The sequence below is a fragment of the Mobula hypostoma genome, chromosome 11 (assembly GCF_963921235.1).
Source record: "Mobula hypostoma chromosome 11, sMobHyp1.1, whole genome shotgun sequence".
Lineage (NCBI taxonomy): Eukaryota > Metazoa > Chordata > Chondrichthyes > Myliobatiformes > Myliobatidae > Mobula > Mobula hypostoma.
The window spans coordinates 75822016-75841179 of NC_086107.1; the positions used below are offsets into that span (position 1 = coordinate 75822016).

Below are 19164 nucleotides of genomic sequence, written 5' to 3' on the forward strand. Positions count from 1 at the left end.
AACTGGGCTTATTTCCCTGGAGTGGAGGAGGCAGGAGGCGGCCTGTACGAAATATATGAGATGGTAAGGCATAGACAGGGCAGAGGAGGTATCAAAAATAAGAAGGCACAGGCTTAAGATGAGAAGGAGTTTTGAACAGAATTGGGGGAGGTTTTTATTTAGACAGAGAGAGCTTGCCTCCAGAGGGGGTGGAATCAGATACAGTCTCTGTATTTTACAGGCATTTGAATAAGCAAGTGCTAGAGTAGACATAGTGGGCCATAGAGCCTGTTTCTAGGCCGTACAACTGTGACCCTGTGAAACAGGCCTCTGAGGCAGAGTCACCAGCCAGCACACTTCCCGCTCCCCAAAACCAAGCGCATCAGAGGTGTTCCACCGGAGACCCAGACCTTGCCCACCATCTCAGGATATCTTCTCTGCTTAGACTGCATTCTCCCCATTCTGATCATGTCCTCGCCTACGCGCACACTGTACCCACCTACAGTCGCTCCTTCATAGAGGCCCCACTCAAGACCCACAGGCTTCAGGTGGTAGAGAGGGTCATTGACTGTCACTCTGGTCAGACCGCAGAGGCGCCTACTCCAGGTTGATGGAACTGCAGAGCTGGCAGCTGGAGGAGAGCCCTTCCTCAAACCTGAACTCCCTGGAGCCCAGCGATGGCAGCAGCCCCACCAACGAGGAGCAGCCCCAGCGACTGAACTGTGAGTGTGGAGCTGGACAGTGGCAGGGCAGGAGGAGCTCTGGGGGAGTCGAGGAGTGTACGGGGTGTGGGTCAGTGAGTTTGGGAATTGCTAGGGGGTGGGTGTAGTGAGGGTGAGATGAATGTGTCTGTTTGAACATGTTGGGTATTGTGCATCTCCAGGGCTGAGGTGAGGTCAGTGTGTGTGTGTGTGTTTGTGTGTGGGTGGCGTCTCAGGTATGTGAGGGAGGTACGATAGTGTCAGTGAATGCATGTGTGCTGGGAAAGCATCACTACACAGCTGGTGAAAGTGCCAGTGAGTGTGTGAGGGTAGATTAGCAAGTGTGGCAGAATAGCAGTAAGTTTGTGTTAATGAGAGCTGGTGCACGAGTGTCTGTGAGTGTGTGTCAGTGACTATATGTGCACGTGGTGGCAGTGTCATACAGTATGTATGATGTGTCAGTTGGGGTGCCATAGATTGCGAGGGTGTGTCAGTGAATGAGTGAGGGTGTGTCAGTAAAAGTATGTGCCTGTGGGTGTGTCAGTGTGTATGTGGTATTTGTGTCACAGTGTGTCAGTGAAAATACTGTATGTGTGTTTACAGTGTGTGTCAGAGAGTGTATAGTGTGTGGGCATGTCAGTGAGTGTGTGAGTGTGCACATGGCAGGTGTATTAGTGTGTGTGTTAGAGAGTGTACAGTATGTGGGTGTGTCAGTGAGTATGTGTGTGTGCACAGTAGGTGTGTGTAATGGTGTGTATGTGTGTATGATGTGAGGTATGAGTGAGGTATTAATAAAGTCGCTCAGCTACTCACCTCATTACAACCTTGGTCCAAACATGAACTCCAGAGGTGAAATGAGAGTAACTGCCCCAAGGCAGTACTTGCTGAAGGAGGGTCAGTGAACACCTGGTAGGCAAAAGGAATTCTTCAAAGATAACAGCAAAATCGGCCGGATGAAATGGAACATTACACTCAATAGCAGAGATCCGCTCAAGAGGGCACAGTGCTACATGAGAGCCAACTCCACTGTGTCGCAGAGAACAAGTGACAGCTGCCAAAGGAGAGACTGATCAACCAAAAGACCAAACTGCTAACCACAGCCACCAGTTACTGTTGCTCATACAATGGACCGGAATATGTGGATCCCAGATCGGCCTCCACAGCTACCTGAATAAACAACCACTAAGGAGAACATCATACTCAACTCGACTGATTGCACCACTACCATTACTTGATGGAGTGTGGAATCATAGAGCCCTGGCTCAACTGGAGTCAGGTGGAAAATTCTCCGCTGGTTGCAATTGGACTCAGCACAAAGGCGATGGTGTTTGGAGTCAATCATCACAGTACCAGCATGTCTCTGCAGGAGTTCCTCAAGGCCAGTGTCCTCAGCTCTTTTATCAGTTGTAAGGTCAGAGACGGGGACTGATGATGATACACCACGTTCTCCACCATTCCACTCCTCAGGTGATGAAGCAGTCCACACCCAAATGCAGGAAATCCTGCTCCATATCCAGGCCTGGGCTGATAGATGACGTCACATTAACACTACACAAGTGCCAATGAAATTATGATATCCAGCAAGAGAAAATCCAGCCATCGTCCCCTGACATTGACCAGTGATTCTATCACTGATAGTGGGGGATTCAATATCCTGGGGGGTGTCACCCCTGACATTGACCAGTGTTCCTGTCACTGATAGTGGGGGATTCAATATCCTGGGGGGTGTCACCCCTGACATTGACCAGTGATTCTATCACTGATAGTGGGGGATTCAATATCCTGGGGGGTGTCACCCCTGACATTGACCAGTGTTTCTATCACTGATAGTGGGGGATTCAATATCCTGGGGGGTGTCACCCCTGACATTGACTAGTGTTCCTGTCACTGATAGTGGGGGATTCAATATCCTGGGAGGGTCACCCCCTGACATTGACCAGTGATTCTATCACTGATAGTGGGGGATTCAATATCCTGGGGGGTGTCACCCCCTGACATTGACCAGTGATTCTATCACTGATAGTGGGGGATTCAATATCCTGGGGGGTGTCACCCCTGACATTGACTAGTGTTCCTGTCACTGATAGTGGGGGATTCAATATCCTGGGGGGTGTCACCCCTGACATTGACCAGTGATTCTATCACTGATAGTGGGGGATTCAATATCCTGAGGGCCTCACCCCCTGACATTGACCAGTGATTCTATCACTGATAGTGGGGGATTCAATATCCTGGGGGGTGTCACCCCTGACATTGACCAGTGTTTCTATCACTGATAGTGGGGGATTTAATATCCTGGGGGGTGTCACCCCTGACATTGACCAGTGATTCTATCACTGATAGTGGGGGATTCAATATCCTGGGGGGTGTCACCCCCTGACATTGACCAGTGATTCTATCACTGATAGTGGGGGATTCAATATCCTGGGGGGTGTCACCCCTGACATTGACCAGTGTTTCTATCACTGATAGTGGGGGATTCAATATCCTGGGGGGTGTCACCCCTGACATTGACTAGTGATTCTATCACTGATAGTGGGGGATTCAATATCCTGGGGGGTGTCACCCCTGACATTGACCAGTGATTCTATCACTGATAGTGGGGGATTCAATATCCTGGGGGGTGTCACCCCTGACATTGACCAGTGATTCTATCACTGATAGTGGGGGATTCAATATCCTGGGGGGTGTCACCCCTGACATTGACCAGTGATTCTATCACTGATAGTGGGGGATTCAATATCCTGGGGGGTGTCACCCCTGACATTGACTAGTGTTCCTGTCACTGATAGTGGGGGATTCAATATCCTGGGGGGTGTCACCCCTGACATTGACCAGTGATTCTATCACTGATAGTGAGGGATTCAATATCCTGGGGGGGGGTGTCACCCCTGACATTGACCAGTGTTTCTATCACTGATAGTGGGGGATTCAATATCCTGGGAGGGTCACCCCCTGACATTGACCAGTGTTTCTATCACTGATAGTGGGGGATTCAATATCCTGGGGGGTCACCCCCTGACATTGACCAGTGTTTCTATCACTGATAGTGGGGGATTCAATATCCTGGGGGGGGGGGTGTCACCCCTGACATTGACCAGTGTTTCTATCACTGATAGTGGGGGATTCAATATCCTGGGGGGTGTCACCCCTGACATTGACCAGTGTTTCTATCACTGATAGTGGGGGATTCAATATCCTGGGGGGTCACCCCCTGACATTGACCAGTGTTTCTATCACTGATAGTGGGGGATTCAATATCCTGGGGGGGGGGGGTGTCACCCCTGACATTGACCAGTGTTTCTATCACTGATAGTGGGGGATTCAATATCCTGGGGGGTGTCACCCCTGACATTGACCAGTGATTCTATCACTGATAGTGGGGGATTCAATATCCTGGGGGGTCACCCCCTGACATTGACCAGTGTTTCTATCACTGATAGTGGGGGATTCAATATCCTGGGGGGGGGGGTGTCACCCCTGACATTGACCAGTGTTTCTATCACTGATAGTGGGGGATTCAATATCCTGGGGGGTGTCACCCCTGACATTGACCAGTGTTTCTATCACTGATAGTGGGGGATTCAATATCCTGGGGGGTGTCACCCCTGACATTGACCAGTGATTCTATCACTGATAGTGGGGGATTCAATATCCTGGGGGGTGTCACCCCTGACATTGACCAGTGATTCTATCACTGATAGTGAGGGATTCAATATCCTGGGGGGGGGTGTCACCCCTGACATTGACCAGTGTTTCTATCACTGATAGTGGGGGATTCAATATCCTGGGAGGGTCACCCCCTGACATTGACCAGTGTTTCTATCACTGATAGTGGGGGATTCAATATCCTGGGGGGTCACCCCCTGACATTGACCAGTGTTTCTATCACTGATAGTGGGGGATTCAATATCCTGGGGGGGGGGGTGTCACCCCTGACATTGACCAGTGTTTCTATCACTGATAGTGGGGGATTCAATATCCTGGGGGGTGTCACCCCTGACATTGACCAGTGTTTCTATCACTGATAGTGGGGGATTCAATATCCTGGGGGGTGTCACCCCTGACATTGACCAGTGATTCTATCACTGATAGTGGGGGATTCAATATCCTGGGGGGTGTCACCCCTGACATTGACCAGTGTTTCTATCACTGATAGTGGGGGATTCAATATCCTGGGGGGTGTCACCCCTGACATTGACCAGTGTTTCTATCACTGATAGTGGGGGATTCAATATCCTGGGGGGTGTCACCCCTGACATTGACTAGTGTTCCTGTCACTGATAGTGGGGGATTCAATATCCTGGGGGGTGTCACCCCTGACATTGACCAGTGTTTCTATCACTGATAGTGGGGGATTCAATATCCTGGGGGGTGTCACCCCTGACATTGACTAGTGTTCCTGTCACTGATAGTGGGGGATTCAATATCCTGGGGGGTGTCACCCCTGACATTGACCAGTGATTCTATCACTGATAGTGAGGGATTCAATATCCTGGGGGGGCGGGTGTCACCCCTGACATTGACCAGTGATTCTATCACTGATAGTGGGGGATTTAATATCCTGGGGGGGGGGTGTCACCCCTGACATTGACCAGTGTTTCTATCACTGATAGTGGGGGATTCAATATCCTGGGAGGGTCACCCCCTGACATTGACCAGTGTTTCTATCACTGACAGTGGGGGATTCAATATCCTGGGGGGTGTCACCCCTGACATTGACCAGTGATTCTATCACTGATAGTGAGGGATTCAATATCCTGGGGGGGGGGGGTGTCACCCCTGACATTGACCAGTGTTTCTATCACTGATAGTGGGGGATTCAATATCCTGGGGGGTGTCACCCCTGACATTGACCAGTGTTTCTATCACTGATAGTGGGGGATTCAATATCCTGGGGGGTGTCACCCCTGACATTGACCAGTGTTTCTATCACTGATAGTGGGGGATTCAATATCCTGGGGGGGGGGTGTCACCCCTGACATTGACCAGTGTTTCTATCACTGATAGTGGGGGATTCAATATCCTGGGGGGTGTCACCCCTGACATTGACCAGTGATTCTATCACTGATAGTGGGGGATTCAATATCCTGGGGGGTGTCACCCCTGACATTGACCAGTGATTCTATCACTGATAGTGGGGGATTCAATATCCTGGGGGGGTCACCCCCTGACATTGACCAGTGTTTCTATCACTGATACTGGGGGATTCAATATCCTCGGGGGGGAGGTGTCACCCCTGACATTGACTGGTGTTTTTGTTACTGAATTCTCCCACTATCAATATCTTGGCGGGGTGCCCAGCCTCTGACATTGACTTGTCGTTCCGTTACTGAAGCCCCACTATCAATATCCTGGGGCTGTCACCCCTGACATTGACTAGTGTTTCCGTTACTGAATGCCCACTATCAATATCCTGACGGGTGGTGTGCTGGAGGGTGGTTTACTATTGACTGGAAACTGAACTGGAGAATCCACAATCAGATTGAGGCTTCAGAACAGATCCAGTGGTAAGTCACTCAGTTCCTCACACCCAGTGCCTGTGCACCACCTACAAGCTGAAGTCAGGAGTGTGAGGGAATGCTCTCCACTTGCCTGAATGAGTGCAGCTTCAACAATACCCAAGACCCTTGACAGCATACAGTGTGATGGACACCCCATCCACAACCATTCACTCACTCCACTACCGAAGGACAGTAGAATAGTTTGTACCACCTAAAGGATGCGTTGTAGCAGCTCACTAAGACTCCTTAGACAACAGCTTCCAAACCCACCACCTCTACCAGCTGGAAGGACAAGCACAGCAAGCTCTTACCTGGAATTTTCCTCTGACCCACACACCATCTAGACTTGGAAATCTATCCCCCCACTATCAATATCCTTTACTGTCACTGGGTCAAAATGCTGCTGGAACTCTCTCCCTGACAGCACAGTGCATACATGCAAACCTCAGCACTACCTTCTCAGGGGCACCTCGGAATGGGCCATTAAATGCTGGTTCAGCCTGCACATACATCCCTTCAACTGGGACATTTATCAAAGGTTTTACACACGTAGTGCACAATTAGATGGTTCCAGGTAAATATATTTTCCTGCACCTACACTTTATGGTGTTTGTATCTGTGTGTGTGTGTGTGTGTGTGTGTGTGTGTGTGTACGCGTTACATGCAGACCGTTCGGTAACCTGTATTTGTCATGTGTGTGTGTTGTGACCCTGTGAACATTAGATGTCTCTGTCACTATTAGAACTGTTGATGCCAATGTATGAGTCTAGGGCCATCCTCCTTTACAACCTGTTCAGATTCTTTCATCAACGAGTACCCGTTGTTACGGACAAGGCAGCTGGTGTTTGACTATCATGCTGGGAGGCATGTCCCCCGTTTGCGGGAACCACGCAATCTCTACACCGTGGCTGGAAGAGGCTCCATTCTTCTCCCTCGCTGGCCAATAGAGTGCCAGGTCATCAGGGAGAAAATACACCACATTGGTAAGTGCCCAGCGGTAGAGAGAGAGGTCTGACCCAGGGGAGGGGGCAAGAGGAGTCTGACACAGGGAAGGGAAATGACTCAGAGAAGAGGACGTTTGGTGTCTGATACAGGGGAGAGGGTCGTGGTCTGATCTAGGGAGGGCGAGGAGAGGGGTCTGACATAGGAGAGACCATGACATAGGAGCAGAATTAGGCCATTCAGCCCATCAAGTTTGCTCTGCCATTCCATCATGGCTGATCCCAGATCCCACTCAACACCATACACCTGCCTTCTCACCATATCCTTTGATCCCTGACCGATCAAGAAACAATCACCTTCGGCCATAAATATACACACGGAATTGGCCTCCACTGCAGTCTATGGCAGCGCATTCCACAGATTCACTACTCTCTGGCTAAAAAAAAATCGTCCTTACCTCTATTCTGAAAGGACACCGCTCAGTTTTGAGGCTCTGCCCTCTAGTTCTGGATACCCCCATTATAGGAAACATCCTCTCCACTTCCACCTTTTCTAGTCCTTTCAACATTCAGTGGGTTTCATTGAGATCCACCAGTATTCTTCTAAGTTCCGGTGAGTACCGGCCCAAAGCTACCAAACGCTCCTCATGTTAACCCCTTCATTCTTAGAATAATCCTCGTGAACCTCCTCTGGACTCTCTCCAATGACAACACATCCTTTCTGAGATATGGGGCCCAAAGCTGTTGACAATACAGGTGTCCCCTGCTTTATGAACGTTCACTTTACGCCACTTCGCTTTTACGAAAGGCCTACATTAGTACCTGTTTTCGCTAACGGAAAGAGGATTTTCGCTTTTACTTGTGTTTACCCCGAGAAAGACTACCATGACCGTGAAACCTTACGTGGGCAGATGTGTGCACATGCGTGAACGTACCAATTTTTTTCTACAAATCAGTTTTGGCTAAATCTTCCCGATTCTGTTAAGTGAAACTACACTGTACATACATTATTTCTACTTTATATAGGTTGTGTATTTATCATATCATTCCTGCTTTTACTATATGTTAGTGTTATTTTAGGTTTTATGTGCTATTTGGTGTGATTTGGTAGATTATTTTTTGGGTCTGGGAATACTCAAAATTTTTTCCCATATAAATTAATGGTAATTGCTTCTTCGCTTTACGCCATTTTGGCTTACGAACGGTTTCATAGGAATGCTCTACCTTCGGATAGTGGGGAAAACTTGTACTCCAAGCATGGCCTGACCATTGTCTTATGAAGGCTCAGCATTATTTCCTTGTTTTTATATTCTATTCCCCTTGAAATAAATGCCAACATTGCTTTGCCTTCGTTACCACAGATTCAACCCGTAAATTGTCCTTCTTGCACGAGAACAGCTAAGTCCCTCAGCGCCTCTGATGTTTGAACCTTCTCCTCATTTAGATAATAGTCTGCACTATTGTTCCTTTTACCAAAATGCATTATCATACATTTCCCAACACTGTATTCTATCTGCCACTTCCAATTGTCCATTCTTCCAGTTTGTCTAAGTCCTGCTGTATTCACATTGATTCCTCAGCCCATCAGCCCCTCCACCTATCTACATTTCATCCACAAACTTTGCCACAAAGCTATCAATTCTGTTATCTAAATCATTGACAAACAACATGAAAAATAATGGTCCCAATACTGACCGCTGAGGAACACCACTAGTCACTGGCAGCCAACCCAAAAAGACCCTCTTTATTCCCACTCACTGCCTCCTGCCGGTATCTTTCCTGTAATGCCACAGGGTTTTATTTTGTTAAGCAGCCTCGTGTGGCACCTTATCAACCGCCTTCTGAAAATCCAAGTAAGTGACATCCACTCCCTCTATTTTGTCCAACCTGCTTGTTACTTCCTCGAAGAATTCTAACAGATTAGTCAGGCAAGATTTCCCCTTTCAGAAACCAGGCTGACTTTGACTTATTTTATCATTAGTCTCCAAGTACCCCAATACCTCATTCTTAATAATAGACTCCAACACTTTCCCAACCACTGAGGTTAGGCTAACTGGCCTATAATTTCTTTTCTTTTGCCTTCCTCCCTTCTTAAAGAGTGGAGTGACATTTGCTATCTTCCAGTTCTCCAGGAACAAACCAGTCAAGCGATTCTTGAAAGATCATGGCTAAAGCATCCGTTATCTCTTCAGCAACTTCTCTCAGTCTCTGGGATGTAGTCTTTGTCTTTGTCCCCCATTACTCACTCACCAGCATCATTTTCCAGTGGTCCAATATCAACTCTCGCCTCCTTTTACCCTTTATATAACTGAAAAAACTATTAATATCCTGCTTTATATTATTGGCTAGTATGCCCTCACATTTCACCTTTTCCCTTCTTATAGCTTTTTTAGTTGCCTTTTGTTGGGTTTTGAAAGCTTTCCAATCATCCAGCTTCCCACTCAATTTTGCTACCTTATATGCTCTTTCCTTGGCTTTTTTGCAGTCCTTAAGTTCCCTTGTCAGCCACTGTTGCCTACCCCTGCCTTTTGAGAACATCTTCTTCTGTGGGACATATCTATCCTGCGCCTTGTGAACTATTTCCAGAAACGTCAGCCATCTCTGTTCTGTCGTCATCCCCACCAGTGTCCTCCTCCAATCCACCTGGGCAAGCTCCACTCTCATGCCTCTGTAATTCCCTTTATTCAATTGCGATACTGATACAAGTGAGATATGCTTCTCCCTTTCAAATTTCAGTATGAATTCAATCATATTATGATCTCTGCCTCCGAAGGGTCCCTTGACATTAAGCTCCTTAATAAAAACTGGGTCATTACACAACACCCAGCCTAAGATAGCCTTTCCCCGAGTAGACTCAAGCACAAGTTGCTCTAAAAAGCCATCTCGTAGGCATTCATCAAATTCCCTCTCCTGTGATCTAACACCAACCTGATTTTCCCAGTCCGCTTGCATATTGAAATCCCCCACTACAATTGTGACATTACCCTTATTACATGCCTTTTCCAGCTCCCTTTGCAATCTCAACGCCACATCTTGGCTACTATTTGGAGGCTTATAAATGATTCCCATAATGGTTTTTTTCACCCTTGTAGTTTCTTAAATCCACCCACAAAGACTCAACATTCTCTGACCCTATGTGACCTCTTTCTAAAGATGTACTGTAATTCCATCTCTTACCAACAGAGCCACATCACCCCTATGCCTTCCTGCCTGTCCTTTCGATACAAAGTATATCCTTTGCTGTTAAACTCCCAACTATGGCCTTCTTTCAGCCACAACTCAGTGATGCCCACCATGTCATACTGACCAATCTCTGATTGCGCCACGAGTTCATCCACTTTATTCCAATGCTACATGCATTTAAATACAAGACCTTCAGTCCTGCATTCTTCGCACTTTTGAATTTTGCCTCTGTGGTACAATTTAACAATTTGCTCTGTCTGCATTCCAAATCATTGGCTTGTCCTTCCATACATTAATCTTACACCCATCACCTACTTGTAAACCTGCTGGCTCATCCTCAGCTCCATCATACTGGTTCCCATCACCAGTATCACAGAGCGGGGAGAGGTGTGTGGCCTGACCCAGGGAATGCGGAGAGAGGTCTGACCCAGGGGATGGTGGGGAGAAGGGTCTGACCTGGGGGAGGCGTGTGGTCTTAACCAGGAGAGTGGGGATAGGGGAATGGTCTGATCCTGGGGAAGGGGTTTAGGGGAGTGATCTGATCCTGGGGAAGGGGTTTAGGAGGGATGGTCTGATCCTGGGGAAGGGGTTTAGGAGGGATGGTCTGATCCTGGGGAAGGGGTTTAGGGGGGATGGTCTGATCTTGGGGAAGGGGTTTAGGGGGGATGGTCTGATCCTGGGGAAGGGGTTTAGGGGGGATGGTCTGATCTTGGGGAAGGGGTTTAGGGGGGATGGTCTGATCCTGGGGAAGGGGTTTAGGGGGTAGTCTGATCCTGGGGAGGGGGTTTAGTGGGGGTCTGATCTTGGGGAAGGGGTTTAGGGGGGATGGTCTGATCCTGGGGAAGGGGTTTAGGGGGTAGTCTGATCCTGGGGAAGGGGTTTAGGGGTAGGGTGGTCTGATCCTGGGGAGGGTGTTTAGGGGGGTTCTGATCCTGGGGAAGGGGTTTAGGGGGATGGTCTGATCCTGGGAAAGGGGTTTAGGGGGTGGTCTGATCCTGGGGAGGGTGTTTAGGGGTGTCTGATCCTGGGGAGGGGGTTTGGGGGCGGGTCTGATCTTGGGGAGGGTGCTTAGTGGGGTCTGATCCTGGGGAAGGGGTTTGGGGGGGGTTTGATCCTGGGGAATGGGTTTTGGGGGGTCTAATCCTGAGGAAGGGGTTTAGGGGGATGGTCTGATCCTGGGAAGGGTGTTTAGGGGGGTCTGATCCTGGGGAAGGGGTTTATAAGAGATGGTCTGATCCTGGGGAGGGGGGTCTGATCCTGGAGAGGGTGTTTGGTGGGGTCTGATCCTGAGGAAAGGGTTTAGGGGGATGGTCTGATTCTCTGGAAGGGGTTTAGGGGGGTCTGATCCTGGGGAAGAGGTTTAGGAGTGTCTGATCCTGGGGAAGAGGTTTAGGGGTGTCTGATCCTGGGGAAGAGGTTTAGGGGTGTCTGATCCTGCGGAGGGGGTTTAGGGGGATGTTCTGATCCTGGGTCAGTTGGATGGGTTGACATGGATCTAATATGAAAAGTGTCAGGAACAAAGGTGATGAACTCAGAGCTTTCATCAGTAAATGGAAGCTTGGCTGTCATAAGGACAGAAATGTGTGCTAGATGTTCCAGAGTTTAGATGTTTCAAAAGGGACATGCGGGGAGATAAAAGAGGTGTGGGGGGTGGCATTGCTCATATCACAGCTGCAGAAAGGGAGGACGTTGTGGAGGAATCATCTACTAAGTCAAGGTGGGTGGATGTCGGAAGCAGGAAGAGTGCAATCACTTTATTGGGAGTATTCTAAAGCAACCCCCCCCACCTCCCCCATAGCAGCAGAGATACAGAGCAGCAGATCAGTGGCATATTTTGGTAAGATGTAAAAATGACAGGGTTGTTGTCATGGGTGATCTCAATTTCCCTCATATTGATTGGTATTGGCTTGGAGGGGAGAGAATATTTTAGGGTGTGTCCAGGAAGGATTAGAAACATAGAAAACCTACAGCACAGTACAGACCCTTTGGCCCACAAAGTTGTGTCGAACATGTCCCTACCTTAGAAATTGCTAGACTTTCCCATAGCCCTCTATGTTTCTAAGCTCTATGTACCTATCCAAAGTCTTTTAAAAGACCCTATTGTATCCGCCTCCACCACTGTTGCTGGCAGCTCATTCCATGCACTCACCACTCTCTGCGTAAAAAACTTACCCCTGACATCTCCTCTGTACCTACTTTCAAGCACCTTAAAACTGCGTCCTCTTGTGCTAGCCATTTCAGCCTGGGAAAAAGCCTCTGACTATTCACACGATCAATGCCTCTCATTATCTTGTACACCTCTATCAGGTCACCTCTCATCCTCCGTCACTCCAAGGAGAAAAGGCCGAGTTCACTCAACCTATTCTCATAAGGCATGCTCCCCGATCCAGGCAACATCCTTGTAAATCTCCTCTGCACCCTTTCTATAGTTTCCACATCCTTCCCGTAGTGAGGCGACCAGAACTGAGCACAGTACTCCAAGTCTGAGCACAGTCTGACCAGGGTCCTATATAGCTGCAACATTACCTCTCGGCTCTTAAACTCAACCCCACGGTTGATGTAGGCCAATGAACCACACAGTCAACCTGGGTAGCAGCTTTGAGTGTCCTATGGACTTGGACCCTATGATCCCTCTGATCCTCCACACTGCCAAGAGTCTTACCATTAATACTTTATTCTGCCATCATATTTGATTCCTGACAAAATATGTGAACAGGCTAGCTGGAGTACAGGGTATACTGAATATAGTGCTAAGGATGAACCTGGTCAGGTGACAGATCTCTCAGAGCGTGTACATTTCAGATGTAGTGAGCACAACTCTCTGGCCCAGATGGTATAGAAAATTACTTAAATAGGGAATGGCAAATTATTAGGCAGGAACTTGGGAGCGTAAACTGAGGGAAATGCATAACGGAAATGTGGAGGCTGTTTAGGGATCACTTGTAGGAGTTCTGGATAGGTTTGCCCCATTAAGACATTGAAAGGATGTTAGGGGAAGGAGCCATGGTTGACAAAAGATGAACATTTAGCCAAGAGGAAGAAGGAAGCATACTTAAGGTTTAGGAAACAAGGATCAAACAAGGCTACTTTGAGAGTTACAAGGTAGACAAGAAGGAGCTTAAAAAGGGATTTAGGAGAGCTAAAAGGGGACATGAGAAGGCATTGGTGAGTAGGATTAAGGAAACCTCCAGGGCATTCTATACGTATGTGAAGAACAGAAGGATGAATAGAGAGAGGATAGGTATGATGAGGGATAAAAGTGGAAATGTGTGCCTGGAGTGGGGTGTTCCTTAGTGAATACTTTGCTTCAGTATTCACCAGTAAGAGGGACCTTGACAAATGCAAGGACATCGTAAACCGGCCAATATACTGGAATATGTTGACATTAAGAAATATTTGAAAAACATTAGGATAGATAAGTCCCTGGGGCCGGATGGGATATACCTTATATAAATTCTTCTCTGGCTTCCAAGCGGGTATAGGTATTGATTATAACTGATGATTCAATGACTAACTCTGTCATCTGACTGGGCATGTCTAGTCCAGGGGTATTTGTACCTCTATAATTCACCTCTTCTGATTGGTTAGTTCTCATCCAATCAGGTTTCCGCTCTCCCGCCTTGTTTAGAACTGAATTCCAGTTCTTACTTAGAGTAAGACCTTCATCTGGATTAGGATTCTTTTTCTCTGGTTTTATTTCAATGGCTTCTTTTACCAGGTGGTCTCAAAAGCCACTGGAGCAGCACAGTAGTTTTGTGCCACCAAAGTCAATCCTATGGCCATTGTGAATATGATGTTCTGCTTCCGCTGATTTCTCTGGGTAACTTCTTCTGGCGATCCCTCCAGAAACCCTGGAAATATAGGGGAGACAGGCGGTAGCAACGGGTTCCTGGTTTTTATATCAGCCCTTTTAAGGGGCTAATTGATTTCCTTCACCTTGTAGCCATCCTGTAGAAATGTCATACGCAGTCGTCTTATTTCCTTGGGGAGACCATCCGGATCCAAAATAGTTTTTTCGTGGTTAATCAAAGTGGAAAGAACTGCTCTACGTCTGGAGGCATGTTGGTAGCTGTCATTGTTAAGGTCTAAGCTAACAATGAGGAGGAGCCTCTCGCTACGTAAAGTGTCTAGAGGAAGTTATAGTTGGGATGTCTGAGGTAGGTTTTTTCACACAATGAGTGAGGGGTGTGTGGAAATTACTGCTGGGGTGATGGTAGAGCCAGATACATTCAGAACATTTAAGATGCTCTTACATAGGCACATGGATGAAAGAAAAATGAAGTCTATGCAGAAGGGATGCGGTAGATTGATCTTGAAGTAGGTTAAAAGGTTGGCACAACATAGTGGGCCAAAGTGCCTGCACTGTGCTGTGCTGTGCCATTCTATGTTCTATGAATTGTGTTTGAACAACACATGGGAGTGAGGTTAGTGAGCAGTGAGTGTGCCAAACACATGGGAGTGAGGTTAGTGAGCAGTGAGTGTGCCAAACACATGGGAGTGAGGTTAGTGAGCAGTGAGTGTGCCAAACACATGGGAGTGAGGTTAGTGAGCAGTGAGTGTGCCAAACACATGGGAGTGAGGTTAGTGAGCAGTGAGTGTGCCAAACACATGGGAGTGAGGTTAGTGAGCAGTGAGTGTGCCAAACACATGGGAGTGAGGTTAGTGAGCAGTGAGTGTGCCAAACACATGGGAGTGAGGTTAGTGAGCAGTGAGTGTGCCAAACACATGCGAGTGAGGTTAATGAGCAGTGAGTGTGCCAAACACATGCGAGTGAGGTTAATGAGCAGTGAGTGTGCCAAACACATGGGAGTGAGGTTAGTGAGCAGTGAGTGTGCCAAACACATGGGAGTGAGGTTAGTGAGCAGTGAGTGTGCCAAACACATGGGAGTGAGGTTAGTGAGCAGTGAGTGTGCCAAACACATGCGAGTGAGGTTAATGAGCAGTGAGTGTGCCAAACACATGGGAGTGAGGTTAGTGAGCAGTAAGTGTGCCAAATGAGTGCAAATTGGAAATTGATCTCCAGTCATGGGCAAACAAGGGTTTATTCTGGGGAGGTGTGAGTAGGGTAATTTACTTTGCTACGGTTATGAAATTGTCTTTTGACAAAACTAGAATGTCTTGTTGAGTTCTTTAACCTTCCTGCCAGTTCTTATCTGCTCAACAGACCTCTGCCTTTACCAATAAAATCATCACTTCCTTTCAATCCAACCACTCCCCAGATGTAGATGTACTGATAATTGGGTAGGTTTTAAATGTTTTTGTGATGTTACAAAGCTTCATGAGTGGGAAGAGTTTAGTGGAGGGGTGAATAGGAGGGTTTTAGGTGGAGTTCAGGTTGTATGGGGAGAGTTTTGTCTGAGGTAGGGTTTAAATGGAAGAGTTTTTGAAATGGACTCTCGAAACAATGGTTAAAACAGCTGAGGTAGTAGGGAACAATGGCTCCAGTTGAGATGGTGCTAGGGAGGGGAGTTGGGAGAATGGTCCAGGTGAGCTTGATTGAAAGTGTTCTAACTGAAGTGAGACAGGGCATATGTGGGGAGTTGCTGGGGGGGGGGGTGGTTTGCACATGGTGGCACTTGAGTCAAAATGGTTGTAAATAAGGTAGGTTTCAGAAGTGTGGGGCCTAGACAAGATGGATTCAAGTTGAAAGATTCTGAATCAGGGGGCATTTGAGTAGGGAGATTTCAAATGAAGTGGGAGAGTTCTAATTGAGGTAATCTTTGGAATAAGGGTCCTGATTCCTGGTAAGACTTTAGGCAGGAGTGTTCTGTTTGAAACCAGTGTTTAGGTGGGAGTGTACTGGTTCATAGAGGGTTCTGGTTGTAGATATGGGTTGAGAAGGGAGTGTTCTGGCAGGAGGTGAGAGTTGAGATGGAAGGGTTGTAATCATGGCAGGCCTAGGTGAGAAGTATCTAGATGGGGTCAGGTTTCATTGGTGGTTTTAGATGAGTTGGGGTTTATACAGAAATGTTTCTGGTAAAGTTGGTGCAGATGGGCAAGTTCTGGGAATTTGACTGGAGACATGGATGGGGGAATTGCAGAGGAAGGTTGGGAGGGGGTACAACCAGGGTAGGAAGGTTCAGCTGAAGGACCGGAGCTGAGGTCTGGTTAACTGCTCACAGCTGACCTTCAATGAGGCCAGGAGATGACCAAGTGTAAAGGAGGTTTGGACAGCAAGCACAAGAAGGCAATGAATCAGAAAGGAGGAAGGTAGCAGAGTGAGGCAGGGGGTTACCCTTGAATCTTGGTGGTTTTGCCATCCAAAGGTTCTTCCGAGTTGAAGAATAAGACATAAAACTTGTTGGTTATGGCCGTTTATTAAGTGTAATAAGAACAAAGAACAAACAAAGAAAAGGCAAAGAACAAAGTTGAATACTAAGAGCTATCACAGACTGGACAATAAGACATTCCAGCAATAAGAGTAACCCATGAAATAGCCAGATTCATTGGCATGACACCCACTGCAGAGAAGCTTCTAGAAAATACAGAATCAGTTATACTACAATTACTTAATATAATCACTGAACAATTACACCTTCGTGTATAGGTTTTAATATAAAAATACAAACAAGCATATGTGAAAAATAACGATTTTATTTTCTAATCCAAAGGTACCAAGATAATGAAGTGTGAGGGGGAAGAGTAAGAGAGGGCTTGGAAGGAGAGTGTAAAAGTGTATGCTTGGAGGGAAAAGGGCATAAAAAGGAGGGAATAGGACTGGGGGTTGGAGGGGTGGTGGGGTTAGACAGGTTGGAGGGCTGCACAGAGGTTGACAATGAAGTGGAAGGCGAGTGGGACAGGTGGGCAATGCCCAATATCTCTGATTCTGTGAACTGCGCAGTTGTTGCATGAGGAAGTGGTGTAGAGTGGGGATGAGAAGTACTACAGAGCCCTCAGGTGAGACCTCACAATGGTCTTGCACGTTATTGTCTGCACGGCACCTTCCTGTGTAACTGTAACACTTCGTTCTGCGCTCTGTTACTGTTCACCTTGAACTATCTCAGTGCACTGATGGAATGAATTGATCTGTACGAACGGTATGCAAGACAGGTTTTTAACTGTACATGCCAAAATAATCAACCAATTTATCAATCTGCACACATAAAAGCAGCTGGTGAACGCAGCAGGCCAGGCAGCATCTCTAGGAAGAGGTGCAGTTGACGTTTCAGGCCGAGACCCTTCGTCAGGACTAACTGAAGGAAGAGCGAGTAAGGGATTTGAAAGTTGGAGGGGGAGGGGGAGATCCAAAATGATAGGAGAAGACAAGAGGGGGAGGGATGGAGCCAAGAGCTGGACAGGTGATTGGCAAAAGGGGATATGAGAGGATCATGCGACAGGAGGTCCGGGAAGAAAGACGGGGGGGGGGGGGACCCAGAGGATGGGCAAGAGGTATATTCAGAGGGACAGAGGGAGAAAAAGGAGAGTGAGAGAAAGAATGTGTGCATAAAAATAAGTAACAGATGGGGTACGAGGGGGAGGTGGGGCATTAGCGGAAGTTAGAGAAGTTGATGTTCATGCCATCAGGTTGGAGGCTACCCAGAAGGAATATAAGGTGTTGTTCCTCCAACCTGAGTGTGGCTTCACCTTTACAGTAGAGGAGGCCGTGGATAGACATGTCAGAATGGGAATGGGATGTGGAATTAAAATGTGTGGCCACTGGGAGATCCTGCTTTCTCTGGTGGACAGAGCGTAGATGTTCAGCAAAACGGTCTCCCAGTCTGCATCGGGTCTCGCCAATATATAAAAGGCCACATCGGGAGCACCGGACGCAGTATATCACCCCAGCCGACTCACAGGACCAAGGGTCTCGGCCTGAAACATCGACTGCACCTCTTCCTAGAGATGCTGCCTGGCCTGCTGCGTTCACCAGCAACTTTTATGTGTGTTGCTTGAATTTCCAGCATCTGCAGAATTCCTGTTGTTTGAACTTATCAATCTGTTCTGGATTAAGATGTAGATGAGACTGTTGTGTTGGTGGTGAAAATGAATGATCAATTTTTATTATGCAGAGTGGAGCCCACTAGAACCGGAGAAGCTGTACCAGCCCAGCCAGCAGGAGTACATGCCCGCCTGCTTGGGGGATGAAGGGAAAAATACAGTGTTTGCCATTGATGCAGGTAATCTCCACACCGTCCCTGGCCAAGGCCATGGCTTCTCCCAAAGTATCCAGCAGTCAGCTCCCACTACAACATGATTTTGTATTTAGTAATAAGTCTGCATTTGTATACTCAATAATACAATAACCTGTCTCCTTGGGTGTTAGGAGCAGGGTGTGGGGTGGGGTGGGGTGGGGTGGGGTGTGACTGTTTCTCTGTCGGTTGTAATACCTCCATACTTTTGCATCCAATCTCCTTAGCAAAGTGATAGCACCCTGTGAACTTTACTAAATACTTGCTGTATCTACATACCAACCTTTGATAAATCATGCACAGAGGCACCCTGACGACTCTGCATCTCTCAGCTCTACACTCTCACCCCATTGGTGAAAATTTATGAATGAGGCCTGAAGTGCTTGAGATTTCTGTTTGTATTTCCAGTTAGCTGTATGACCAGCTTTAGGGTAGATGTCTCCATTGACAGACTATCTCCCATTCCCAAATCTCTGCAAACAGATTATCTCCCATTCCCAATCAAATCCAAACAGATTACTTCCAATTCCCATCCTCCGCAGACAGACTGCCTCATTCCCAACCCTCTCCAGAAAGAGTCTCCCATTCCCAATCTGCTGAAAACACATGACTCGCATTCCCAATCCTCTGCAGATAGACTGTATCCTATTCTCAACCCTTTACAGACTGCCTCCCATTCTCAATCCTGAGTAGACCGACTATCTCCCATTCCCAATACTATGTCAAC

At 47.5% G+C, this 19164-nt stretch overlaps 1 protein-coding gene across 1 annotated transcript in view; it reads left to right on the forward strand.

Annotated features, from left to right (window-relative positions):
* The first annotated feature begins 447 nt into the window (after window positions 1-447).
* The window catches only part of agbl2 (AGBL carboxypeptidase 2), a 90659-nt gene continuing 71942 nt past the window's right edge, over window positions 448-19164 (forward strand). The window contains exons 1-4 of the mRNA XM_063061479.1: window positions 448-470; window positions 571-701; window positions 6982-7167; window positions 18318-18425. Coding sequence (XP_062917549.1) covers window positions 448-470; window positions 571-701; window positions 6982-7167; window positions 18318-18425 — 448 coding nt within the window. The remainder of the gene's footprint in view (window positions 471-570; window positions 702-6981; window positions 7168-18317; window positions 18426-19164) is intronic.